A 13,255-nucleotide genomic window follows, 5' to 3' on the forward strand; every position below is an offset into this window, starting at 1 on the left:
ATAACTAGTTTGGTACATGTTACATCACAAAAAGGGTTAGCCTACAATATGAGCGGTCTGGTGGTTTACCTAAACAGGGTGGCCTGGGATGGAGTCAAATTCCTTGGTTCAGTTCGCCCCTGCCAAGCGGCATAGGCAAGGTGCAGTAGATGGTATAAAATACAGTATATACATGTGATATGAGTAATGTAAGATATGTAAATATTATTAAAGCTCTAGTTTGCCAACCTCATGAGGTCATGCTAGGTTGATATCTAGCTCAAGCTTCACCTCATGCTTTTCATGAACTGTGTGGTTGTGTTATCTAGTGGGAACCTGATAGCACTGTAGGCTCTGGTGCCTTCTTGCAGTGGGCTCAAAACGACAGAGGAAATCAACCTGCCTGCTCCTTTTTGTTTTGTCAACTTTTTCATGGGGATGTTACGTTTGATACCGGAGCTACGAGGGGTGCATTGAAATCGCTTAGTAGTATACTTCAAAGCAGTGTGCCGATGCCTGTATCCCTTTATCAGCAGCATGTGATCAATGACGTCTGAAGCTTAATTTTGTCGAACAACCACCTGTTTAGTTTGGTACTGGGCCTGTTCGACATTGCAGCCGACAGTGCAGGCGACTGCTGACTGACTGATCTACAAATCACTTTGCATCATAAATAACTACTCATTATTATTTATTAATCAGTCAGCCAGTGACCATTTACCTACAATGCAGCATGGATTTGATGCTCTCGAACAACGCCAGTGGTTTAGTAGGACATAAAGGCTACGCTGCTATGCACTACGGTGTGTGGGACGTCATCTTTAAAAATGTGGCTGCTCTAAATTCTGTGTCGCTCAAAGCCTTGAGTAATGAATCGATTTTTGACACAATGGGTTCGAAAGCATCAATGCTTCAGGAAGCTTTGTTTCCCATCAGTACTTTTCAGCATGTTCTTTGTGAAGTGGACTACAGGAGTTTTGTAAGGTTTTCCACTTTGGCTTACTGCGCGCTAGCTGACTGACATCAGAAATCTATCTATTTTGAATGTTTGTGGATTTTCCCTGCCATTCTTCTGTATGTCTCTGCTCTCTTGATCTGCAGTTGGGTTTTGTTAGTTGGGTTCTAACTGGTCTCCGGTAGTTAGGCTCCAGCTCGCTGACCATAGTGTCACGAACCGGCTCGTTGGCTAATTAGCTAATGTTGACTGCCTGGCTAAGATATTATTTGGTTCGATGGCGTTATGTATTTCCAAAACATTGGTTTACTTTAATCGCACAAATCATGAGTGCAAACGATTGGTTTAATTTGAAGATATACACTTGAAATTATTTCTGTTGTATTTTACATGACAGGGAATAGAGCCTCCATATTACTTCAAACCTGACTTCGCCATTCTGATCGGTTTTATGTAATAAAACATAACTGCAACTTTTAAATGTTATAAACAATACGAAACATACACATACAAACATTAATTGCATCACACCTGCCCAGAACCACTAGCACACACCTCCATCTCCATTAACTACATCACACCTGCCCAGACCCACTAGAACACACCTCCATCTCCATGAACTACACCACACCTGCCCAGACCCACTAGAATACATCTCCATTAACTACATCACACCTACCCAGACCCACTAGAACACACACCCATCTCCATTAACTACATCACACCTGCCCAGACCCACTAGAATACATCTCCATTAACTACATCACACCTACCCAGACCCACTAGAACACACACCCATCTCCATTAACTACATCACACCTGCCCAGACCCACTAGAACACACCTCCATCTTCATTAACTACATCACACCTGCCCAGACCAGCATCAGCACCATTTTATTTCTCTCCGTCACTTTAAACTTTTAAATAATAAAGCATTTGAAGTTTCTATTGAATTAACAACAGAGGATTGGTTGATTTCCATCTATTAATAAGGTATAATTTTTAAGATGATTGACGAGAAAAGTATTGTCCAACTCTGGGGTATCTCACTACACAGACAGATTAAAAGTAATTTTACATTGTATAACTACTTCTGACAGCCAACTTTCTAACTCCTCCCATAACTTTATGAGGCCATAACATTCCCAGAAGGAATATTGAGTCATTGTTCGTTTTACACTTAAGACATGACTCTGCCGTTGTGCTGTAGAATTTGTGAATTATGTCTCTTGTATAATAAGGGAATATCATTTGTCCCAACATCACAGGCCACAGACTTTGATACAGTTGAAGAATTCCAAAGGTGTTTCCTCTGTTTGAAATCAGCTGTTTTTTTTACACCTGCCAATTTAAATCCATTAAAAGAGACAAGTCACCAGACAGGACATATTGCTAATGTTCTTCCTATTGATAACCTGAATGACTATTAACTTGTGGGCGGTGGTGATGACGGCCTATTGGATGATGTCGTCCATCGGGATTCCCCAAAAAAGAAGACACTCTGGATTGATCACTGTAGTCAGATGTGAAGGAGGAGGTTGATCATCAGGAGTCAGATGTGAAGGAGGATGTTGATCATCAGGAGTCAGATGTGAAGGAGGAGGTTGATCATCAGGAGTCAGATGTGAAGGAGGAGGTTGATCATCAGGAGTCAGATGTGAAGGAGGAGGTTAATCATCAGTGAACCTCTAGGATTGTGGCTGGGCTGGTGTTTACACTTCCAGCTTGGTCATATATTTTGATACATTGAATGTTGATATTGTGAACCTATGTTATATATTTGTACCTCCTGTTTCAGGAAGTGATGTCACTAAGTACTGCCCCTATATTTACAGCGCATTTGGAAAGTATTCAGACCCCTTCACTTTTTCCACATTTTGTTACATTACAGCCTTATTCTAAAATGGATGAAATTATTTTTTCCCCTCATCAATCTACACACAATACCCCGTAATGACATCACAATACCCCATAATGACAAAGCAAAAACAGGTTTTTATAAATGATTTTAATTATTATTATTTTCTTTCAAAGACAAGGACATTTCTAAGTGACCCCAAACTTTTGAACGGTACTGTACATCTACATGATGTATTGTTACACCATGTATGAGCAGTATAGACATAGTCTGTTCATGATATACATCTACATGATGTATTGTTACACCATGTAGGAGCAGTATACACCTAGTCTGTTCATTATATACATCTACATGATGTATTGTTATACCATGTTGGAGCAGAAAAGACTGACAGTAGCTAGCTAATTATTTAGATTTAGTTAGACTTAATGAAACTGCCTTAAATGTGCTGTAGTAAACATGTTTTATTCACACTAATCAATCAACACATTCAGGTCTTTGTGTGTCTCAATATAATCGTATTAATGAATTAAATCCATTTAAAATAATCTTTGTCTGAAAATAAAATATGATCCTCAACTGCGTTTCCCCTCCAGTCAGCAGACGGCGATGTGCGTCTTTCAGGCGACGCTGTCAGCGTGACGTATAATCTAGTGGACGGTTCTTCAGAAACAGCTCGTCAACCACCTCGGGAGCCTGCTAGACAACATAGCCGAACGATTCAAGCTATTTATACGTTTTCTGTCTATATTAGCTACTGTGTTTTAGACACACTTCTGTCGTATCTACTTGTTAACCTATTTAATTTAATATTACGTTATTTTGTATTAGTCAGCTATAGTATCTGGCTGGTTAAATTAGCACTAGCCTAGTCGCTAATGATAGCTAGCTAACACCCCCGACCATGAGCTCCCTAAAATTCTCCCCTCCTGTTAAAGAAGAGGAGGTCTGCTGGACGGAGAAAGAAGCTCTGGGGCTGAACATTATCGTGAAAAAGGAAAAGGAAGAAGAGGATGTCACAGTAAAACAAGAAGTAGAGTGTGAGGCTGTGACACTGAAAGAAGAAGAGAAAGACGTTTTAGTGAAAGAAGAGGAGGATGTTACTGTGAAAGAAGAGGAGGATGTTACTGTGAAAGAAGAGGAGGATGTTACTGTGAAAGAAGAGGAGGATGTTACTGTGAAAGAAGAAGAGGAGGAAGAGAAAGGGGAGGATGCCGTTTTTGGAGTGAAGATGGAAGGGGAAATTACTGTCACATTGCAAGATGAAGAGGTGGAGATAGGAGATCTGATTAACACCAGTAAGTACCGCCTTAAATTTGTTTTTAACTTTGGATATTCGGAGTTGGCTCGTCAATACCTCTTCAACGGAGGGCCCTAGGATGATGACAGATATGTCTAGAATCAGACGAGGTAGAGAGCAAGCTACCCCTTGTTTTCTCCGTTCCGTTTCCAAAAAGTGACTTAACATATCTATTTGAGAAGGGTCAATCTGCTGACCACAGACTGGGGGGCACGGCATGTAGTGATTTTTCATGTAGTGATGTTTTACTACACACCGTGCCCCCCAATCGTGCCATGCGAGTTTGATTGGCTACACCAAAGATTGTAGATATACTGACAAGATGTCTCTCAGCCATAGCAAGGGGAGTTGATGTCCACAAAGCGGCACTGCGGGTTGTCTAGCTCCGCCTATCCTGTCTTTTGATTGGTGAATTCATCTTTTTATTGTAATCTATTGTTTATATTCTATGAGGCTTGTTGTCGTCAACCGCCTGTATTCAATGGAGAGAGATGCTAAGCTACTAGCATGAATATGCATAGCGATCTGGAGACAACTCCTATAGCTTTTCTATCAAAGTTGTCAGTATGTCACGTGTCCACATAACAACTTAAGCATTACGAAACTTCTGTTGGTTCAAGTAAACTTCACGCATCAAATAAGCCTTTCATTTTGCTGTTGACAAAATTCAACACTTTCCACATTAAATTGATAATTGTTTCCACTTGGATAGATACAACCACTTGGATACAACCTACTGTATCCTACTGGCATGACCTAGAGAGATACAACCTACTGTAACCTAATGGCATGACCTAGAGAGATACATCCTACTGTAATCCACTGGCATGACCCACAGAGATAAAACCTACTGTAACCTACTGGCATGATCTGGAGATATACAACCTACTGTAACCGACAGGCATGACCTAGAGAGATAGAACCTACTGTAGTCTACTGGCATGACCTAGAGAGATACAACCTACTGGCATGACCTAGAGAGTTACAACCTACTGTAGCCTAGTGGCATGACCTAGAGCGATACAACCTACTGTAACCTACTGGCATGACCTAGAGAGATACAATCTACTGTAGCCTACTGGCTTGACCTAGAGAGATACAACCTACTGTAGCCTACTGGCATGACCTAGAGAGATATAATATGTAAACTGGCATGACTGTTACAACCTACTGGCCTACTGGCATGACCTAGATACATCCTACTGTAATCCAGATACAGAGATAAAACCTACTGTAACCTACTAGCCTACTGGCATGACCTAGAGAGTTACAACCTACTGTATTCTACTGGCTTGACCTAGAGAGCTAAAGTTGTAAAATTCCTGGATTTTAAATGAATATTTTTCAGTAATAATGATAATGTGTACAGTGGGGCAAAAAAGTATTTAGTCAGCCACCAATTGTGCAAGTTCTCCCACTTAAAAAGATGAGAGGCCTGTAATGTTCATCATAGGTACACTTCAACTATGAGAGAAAAAATCCAGAAAATCACATTGTAGGATTTTTAATGAATTTATTTGCAAATTTTGGTGGAAAATAAGTATTTGGTCAATAACAAAAGTTTATCTCAATACTTTGTTATATACCCTTTGTTGGCAATGACCGAGGTCAAACGTTTTCTGTAAGTCTTCACAAGGTTTTCACACACTGTTGCTGGTATTTTGGCCCATTCCTCCATGCAGATCTCCTCTAGAGCAGTGATGTTTTGGGGCTGTTGCTGGGCAACACAGACTTTCAAATCCCTCCAAAGATTTTCTATGGGGTTGAGATCTGGAGACTGTCTAGGCCACTCCAGGACCTTGAAATGCTTCTTACGAAGCCACTCCTTCATTGCCCGGGCGGTGTGTTTGGGATCATTGTCATGGTGAAAGACCCAGCCATGTTTCATCTTCAATGCCCTTGCTGATGGAAGGAGGTTTTCACTCAAAATCTCACGATAATGCAACTCAGCATTCTTTGTCCTCCAATTCTTTGTCCTCCAAACACGACGAGTTGAGTTTTTACCAAAAAGTTATATTTTGGTTTCATCTGACCATATGACATTCTCCCAATCTTCTTCTGGATCATCCACATGCTCTCTAGCAAACTTCAGACGGCCTGGACATGTACTGGCTTAAGCAGGGGGACACGTCTGGCACTGCAGGATTTGAGTCCGGTGTAGTGTGTTACTGATTGATGGTAGGCTTTGTTACTTTGGTCCCAGCTCTCTGCAGGTCATTCACTAGGTCCCCCCGTGTGGTTCTGGGATTTTTGCTCACCGTTCTTGTGATCATTTTGACCCCACGGGGTGAGATCTTACGTGGAGCCCCAGATTGAGGGAGATTATCAGTGGTCTTGTATGTCTTCCATTTCCTAATAATTGCTCCCACAGTTGATTTCTTCAAACCAAGCTGCTTACCTATTGCAGATTCAGTCTTCCCAGCCTGGTGCAGGTCTACAATTTTGTTTCTGGTGTCCTTTGACAGCTCTTTGGTTTTGGCCATAGTGGAGTTTGGAGTGTGACTGTCTGAGGTTGTGGACAGGTGTCTTTTATACTGATAACAAGTTCAAACAGGTGCCATTAATACAGGTAACGTGTGGAGGACAGAGGAGCCTCTTAAAGACGAAATTACAGATCTGTGAGAGCCAGAAATCTTGCTTGTTTGTAGGTGACCAAATACTTATTTTGCAAATAAATTCATTAAAAATCCTACAATGTGATTTTCTGGATTTTTTCTTCTAATTTTGTCTGTCATAGGTGAAGTGTACCTATAATGAAAATTACAGGCCTCTCTCATATTTTTAAGTGGAAGAACTTGCACAATTGGTGGCTGACTAAATACTTTTTTGCCCCACTGTTTCTTCCTATCCACACGTGGAATCTCTCCTTTGTCGTCCTCTCTACACCAATAACAGACGACTACTGTGGGATCCCTCTCCTTTGTCGTCCTCTCTACACCAATAACAGACGACTACTGTGGGATCCCTCTCCTTTTGTCTTCCTCTCTACACCAATAACAGACAGCTACTGTGGGATCCCTCTCCTTTGTCTTCCTCTCTACACCAATAACAGACAGCTACTGTGGGATCCCTCTCCTTTGTCTTCCTCACTACACAAATAACAGACAACTACTGTGGGTCTCTCAATCACAGCCGGATGTGATACAGCCTGGATTGGAACCAGGGACTGTAGTGACGCCTCTTGCACTGAGATGCAGTGACTTAGACCGCTGCGTCTGTGTGTGTTCACTTTTTAACTGTACTAGAATGCTTAAAAGGCCACTAAAAATTTAAATATCGGTTATCGGTATTGTTTTTTGGGGCAAGACAAATATTGGCCAAAAATGTAATATCGGTGCATCCCTTTATTCTAAAATGGATTATTATTTTTAAATCCCCATCAATCTTCACACAATACACCATAATGCCATCACAATACCCCATAATGCCATCACAATACCCCTTAATGCCAAAGCAAAAACAGGTTTAGATTTTTTGCAAATTTATTAAAACTATTCCCCAGGATAACTATTCTGAGTAATGTAAGATCCCAGGATAACTATTCTGAGTAATGTAAGATTCCAGGATAACTATTCTGAGTAATGTAAGATCCCAGGATAAATAGTCTCAGAGTAATGTTAGATCCCAGGATAACTAGTCTCAGAGTAATGTAAGTTTCAGATAGTTTAACCCATTATAGCCTAAGCCTTGTCTGAGGGGGAGGTCCTTCAAAGCTATGTGGAATTGTTTTAAGAAGGTTTAAATAACACGAAGGGCTTCCCCAGTATAGTACTGTAGAAACACCCTAGAACATGAAGGGCTTCCCCAGTATAGTACTGTAGAAACACCCTCCATCATGAAGGGCTTCCCCGGTATAGTACTGTTTTAAGGTTATACCAAGGATAATTAGGCTTTCTGATTTTGAATTGTAAGACTCCTTGAAGTATCAACCAAAAATATTCACAAGTTAATTTATGTCAAATTACTAGGCCATACTGCTATAACCCATAGTAACACATTGGATAACATTCACAACATGGAACAACAGTAACCATAGTAACATTGTTTCCCCCAAAACATCTGAAGGAAGTTTGTTCTGAAGTGTCTGGTTTCCTAATTAGCAGGGAGGAGTTTCTACAACCAGATATACCACATCCATAACTAGTGGTTTCCTCATTACCAGATATACTACACCCATAACTAGTGGTTTCCTCATAACCAGATATACTACATCCATAACTAGTGGTTTCCTCATTACCAGATATACCACATCAATAACTAGTGGTTTCCTCATTACCAGATATACTACATCCATAACTAGTGGTTTCCTCATAACCAGATATACTACATCCATAACTAGTGGTTTCCTCATTACCAGAGATACTACATCCATAACTAGTGGTTTCCTCATTACCAGATATACCTACACCCATAACTTGTGGTTTCCTCATTACCAGATACATTACATCCATAACTAGTGGTTTCCTCATTACCAGATATACTACACCCATAACTAGTGGTTTCCTCATTACCAGATATACTACATCCATAACTAGTGGTTTCCTCATTAGTTGATATACTACATCCATAACTATCAGTTTCCTCATTAGCAGGGAGGAGTTTCTACAACCAAATTGCATTTGCATCACCCTCGTGCCGCAATTTTATTAAACGCAGGAAGGGGCCTATATTGGAGACCAAAAGTCATCTGGCACACCGCTTACAGTTTCAACAACATTAATAACTTATTTCTAGCCTACAATCCTTGATATTACTACTAATGTGAAAACAAGACAAAATATGACTGTTCTTGCTCATTTTAAGACAAATGTCAAATAATCATTACATTCATTACAGACGTCAATTGTTGTACAACTTCATAGCTACGCTGTTGGCATCACCTTTTACAGTGGATTTCCACTGTTGTGGACCTTTAACCATCTGTCTGACGTTGTTCACACAGGAGAGAGACGGGACTACCGTGGGTCCTCTGGGGAGCCTCAACAACCTCATGATGCTGACAAGGCAGAGAAGAGTATCTCCACATCAGAACACCTCAAGAAACACCTGCAGAGATCCACAGGGAAGAAATCTCACTGCTGCTCTGACGGTCGGAAGAGACTCACCTCCTCAGCAGGCATTACAATTCATCAGAGAATCCACACAGTGGAGAAACCTTATAGCTGTACTCAATGTGGGAAGAGTTTTACTCATTCAACCAGCCTGATATCACACCAGAGAACACACACAGGAAAGAAATCTTATATCTGTAGCTGTGGTATATGTGGGAAGAGTTTTACTCGGCTGAGCACCCTGATATCACACCAGAGAACACACACTGGAGAGAAACGAGAGAAACCGTATAGCTGTGATGAATGTGGGAAGAGTTTTGATACATCTAGCCATCTTATTGTACACCAAAGAACACACACAGGAGAGAAATCGTATAGCTGCACTCAGTGTGGGAAGAGTTTTTTTACATCTACCCATCTGAAGATACACCATAGAACACACACAGGTGAGAAACCTTTTAGCTGTACTCAATGTGGGAAGAGTTTTACTCAGCTAAGCAGTCTGATATCACACCAGAGAACACACTCAGGAGAGAAACCGTATAGCTGTAATGAATGTGGGAAGAGTTTTACTCACCTAAGCAGCCTGATATCACACCAGAGAACACAGACAAGAGAGAAACCTTATAGCTGTAATGAATGTGGGAAGAGTTTTATTAGCCGAAGCAGCCTGTTGTCACACCAGAGAACACACACAGGAGAGAAACCTTATAGCTGTACTCAATGTGGGAAGAGTTTTGTTCAATCTGGCAATCTAAAAGTACACCAGAGAACACACACAGGAGAGAAATCTTATATCTGTGGTCAATGTGGGAAGAGTTTTTCCTCATCTAGCAGCCTGACTCAACACCAGAGAACACACACAGGTGATAAATCTTATATCTGTGGTCATTGTGGGAAGAGTTTTACCTCATCTAGCAGTCTGACTCAACACCAGAGAACACACACAAGAGAGAAATCTTATAGCTGTAATAAATGTGGAAAGAGTTTTAATACATCCAGCATTCTGACTCGACACCAGAGAACACACACAGGAGAGAAGCCTTATACCTGTGATCAATGTGGGAAGAGTTTTACTCAGCTAAGCGGCATGATATCACACCGGAGAACACACACGGGAGAGAAACCATATAGCTGTGATCAATGTGGGAAGAGTTTTGCTACATCTGGCCAGCTTACTTTACACCAGAGAACACACACAGGAGAGAAACCCTATAGCTGTAATCAATGTGACAAGAGATACTCTGATAAAAGGTGTCTGATCAAACATCAGAAAATACATGGAGTTGTTTCATGATATCAATGAATTAATGTTGAATGTTAACACTTTGCAGTAGGAGTATTTTAATAATGTCACAATGTAGAAACCTAAATGTTTGCCCCCTTATTATTTGATTTCAACATATGGATATTAGCCTCAGGGGGAAAATCGAGCCTCTGAAATGGAAGAGTACTATTTATGTGATTTAACAAAAAGTGACTAACACAAAAAGAGTTGTGTTACACTTACCATGTTGGTGACCCACTTGAATCAAAATGCAACATTTCAAAATGTATCTAGCTGTTTTCTACAAATTGTCCACTAACCAGGGATGTACACATTACTCCTTGATTCCGTCTGGTTTTTGAGCTGTTAGTTTTAACAGGACGTACAAACTCATCTCCCTCCTCTCGCACAATTGATTTTAACATGCTATCGATGAGTTGTGACAAATAAGTGTTGTGTTCCTTTGTTTAGCGACCCCTACATTTTAAATGCATCACTCCCAAATGTAGCTGACTGTCTTCGGCAGGTTGTCCTAGAACCAGTGAGCTAAAAGATATCTCACATTTCCATGTGTTTTTTTAGATGTTAGTTTCAACAGCAAATACAACCTGATTTCCCCACTAATCGATATCAGTGATTTATTGCTACTTGTCAAAACAACAGGGGTTTTGGTGCTTGTGTCCATGGTGAGGACAACTTGGTTTCTGATTGTCTCAAGGTTGGGCAGTCAAAATATTTGTGTTTTGTGTTTAGCCAGTGTGTTCCATGGATCACAAATTATTTTGAATTTCTGTATTGGAGATGAGTTTTGTTTGGGCTCGTTCCAAGGGGACGAGAGTTCTAGAAGCTAGTGGGTTTTAGGAAGGGAAAAATTCAAAAAAAATTATTGTTTTTAATTGTTGATAGCCAGTAGACACCATGTTTATATTGGTGAAGGTGAAGCATTGTAGTTGATTATATTGTGAAAAGGAAGTTGTTTTCTGTTGGTGGTGCGCATTCTTTTAAGGTGTTGGTCTTTGGTTTTTCCATTTATGTTTTGAGGTTGGACATTAGCGAGTATAGCTCGTTAAGCTCGTTAGCGCGTAGGACGCACCGATTGGTGTCACCTCTTTAGTCAGTATATGTTACACCTGTGCTGGCTTGTCCATCTCGTTAGTGGGAAGGTGTTTCACCTGAGCTGGTCCAGGTTCTATTTAAGAGTGTCTGGCCCAGTGTTCTAGTTGTCTTGATAGATGTGGAGAGTCAACACCTTTCGTCCATCGACCTTTTTGGTTGGCTTCCTGTTTTTCTCTTCTTGTGCAGATTTAGTGGGTCTCATGGTGGGTGTCTTTTGGGTCCCTGTTGTTGTTACTCGTCAACCTCCAGTGGACACCCCCATAGTGTCTTTCAGAACCCCTCCTAAAAAACAAGCTAATATTTTGAGTGGGATATTTTAACATTTTAATCAATTACATTTCCTTAGGATGCTCATTTGTCTTTAAGTTTTTTTTTTTATCCTCTTATGTTCATGTACTAAATATTTCTGTTTTTCAGTTTTTTCCTGTGAAGCCATTATGTTGCATCCATGTCTGAAATGTGCTGTATAAATAAAGCTTGATTTGATTTGAACATATTGCAAAACAAATTAACCCAATGACTAACCAATCAACAGACTCTTGGTCCATCTTAGTATGAAAAACAGTATCAATCCCACTTTTCCAGCCTGCTGAAGGTGTGGTGGAGTGGTAAACACCACGGCTCTACCAGGGGCTTGAGGTGGTCTCCCACAGCTCCGCTTATGTCATGTTCTGTGGTCTTGCTGTTCCATTTATTGATTGCCCCTGCAACACAGAAACACATTTAGTCATATTATCAAACACTCAAAGTAATGGATATGGAGCATCTATAGCCTCAGTTACACCTGGCACCTAAATGTGACTTCCGTCATCTGATCACTTCAAGCTGCATTAGGTTCAGATCTACCAGGATGGGCCTTTGACATTGTCTGGAAGTAGCCAGACCACAGAATATGCATACGCAATGTCAAAAGATGAGTGGGGAAAAGTACATTTTACACAAGTGACCTTCATAATAAATCAAATCATATGTTATTGCGGGTGTAGAGAAATGCTTGTGTTCCTAGCTCCAACAGTGCAGTAATATCTAACAATTTCACAACAAATACCTAATACACACAAATCTAAGTAATGGAATAAGAATATATAAATATATGGATGAGCGATGTAAAAGCTGCATAGACTGATACAATAGTATAGGATAGAATACAGTATATACATATGAGATGAGTAATGCGAGATATGTAACAATGATTTCAAGTCTGTGTATGTAGGCAGCAGCCTCTCTGTGTTAGTGATGGAAAAACAGCTTCTGTCTCTCGGTCCCAACTTTGATGCACCTGTACTGACCTCGCTTTCTGGATGATAGCGGACTGAACAGGCAGTGGCACTAATGTAAATAAACATAGATAATGGAACATATTCCCTTTTGCTTACGTGATGAACTGCTAAGGGGACATAAATATTTACCATCTAAACTATCTGTGACCTCTCACCTCTCTGTCTGTAGAAGTGTTCTTCATAACCAGTCCCTCAACAGCTCTCTGACTGAGCTCCACCCTCACTGGGTCTTCAGAGGAGAGGAAGGCTGAGGAGGGATGGAAGGATGAATGGATCAATCAGTCAATAAAGTGTAGAGCTGCTGTCTGACAAAATCACAATTTTAGTAGTTCATGAAAGTAAATAAGGCTTTATGACTGCTGAATATCAACTATCAATCACTTGGATCATGTACTCTCAGGTAGAGATACATCCTTGGTAGTCCCTAGCCCATTGAAGTTGATAT

General features: G+C 40.5%; 1 protein-coding gene across 1 annotated transcript; it reads left to right on the forward strand.

Annotated features, from left to right (window-relative positions):
• Positions 1 to 3,402: 3,402 nt before the first annotated feature.
• Positions 3,403 to 12,548, forward strand: LOC121846772 (zinc finger protein 883-like). Its single transcript, XM_042324155.1, has 2 exons — positions 3,403 to 4,094; positions 9,039 to 12,548. Exons 1-2 carry the CDS (start codon positions 3,701 to 3,703, stop codon positions 10,442 to 10,444), a joined length of 1,800 nt encoding a protein of 599 aa, XP_042180089.1. The 5' UTR covers positions 3,403 to 3,700; the 3' UTR covers positions 10,445 to 12,548.
• The last annotated feature ends 707 nt before the right edge of the window (positions 12,549 to 13,255 follow it).

This window comes from Oncorhynchus tshawytscha, linkage group LG07, assembly GCF_018296145.1.
Source record: "Oncorhynchus tshawytscha isolate Ot180627B linkage group LG07, Otsh_v2.0, whole genome shotgun sequence".
Taxonomy (NCBI): Eukaryota; Metazoa; Chordata; class Actinopteri; order Salmoniformes; family Salmonidae; genus Oncorhynchus; species Oncorhynchus tshawytscha.

What these genes read in the sequence shown, in the direction of transcription:
- LOC121846772 (XM_042324155.1), top strand. Translation starts at nt 3,701, where the DNA reads ATGAGCTCCCTAAAATTCTCCCCTCCTGTTAAAGAAGAGGAGGTCTGC. An exon ending in AGGAGATCTGATTAACACCA is followed by an intron (nt 4,095 to 9,038) that starts GTAAGTACCGCC and finishes TTGTTCACACAG; the next exon opens with GAGAGAGACGGGACTACCGT.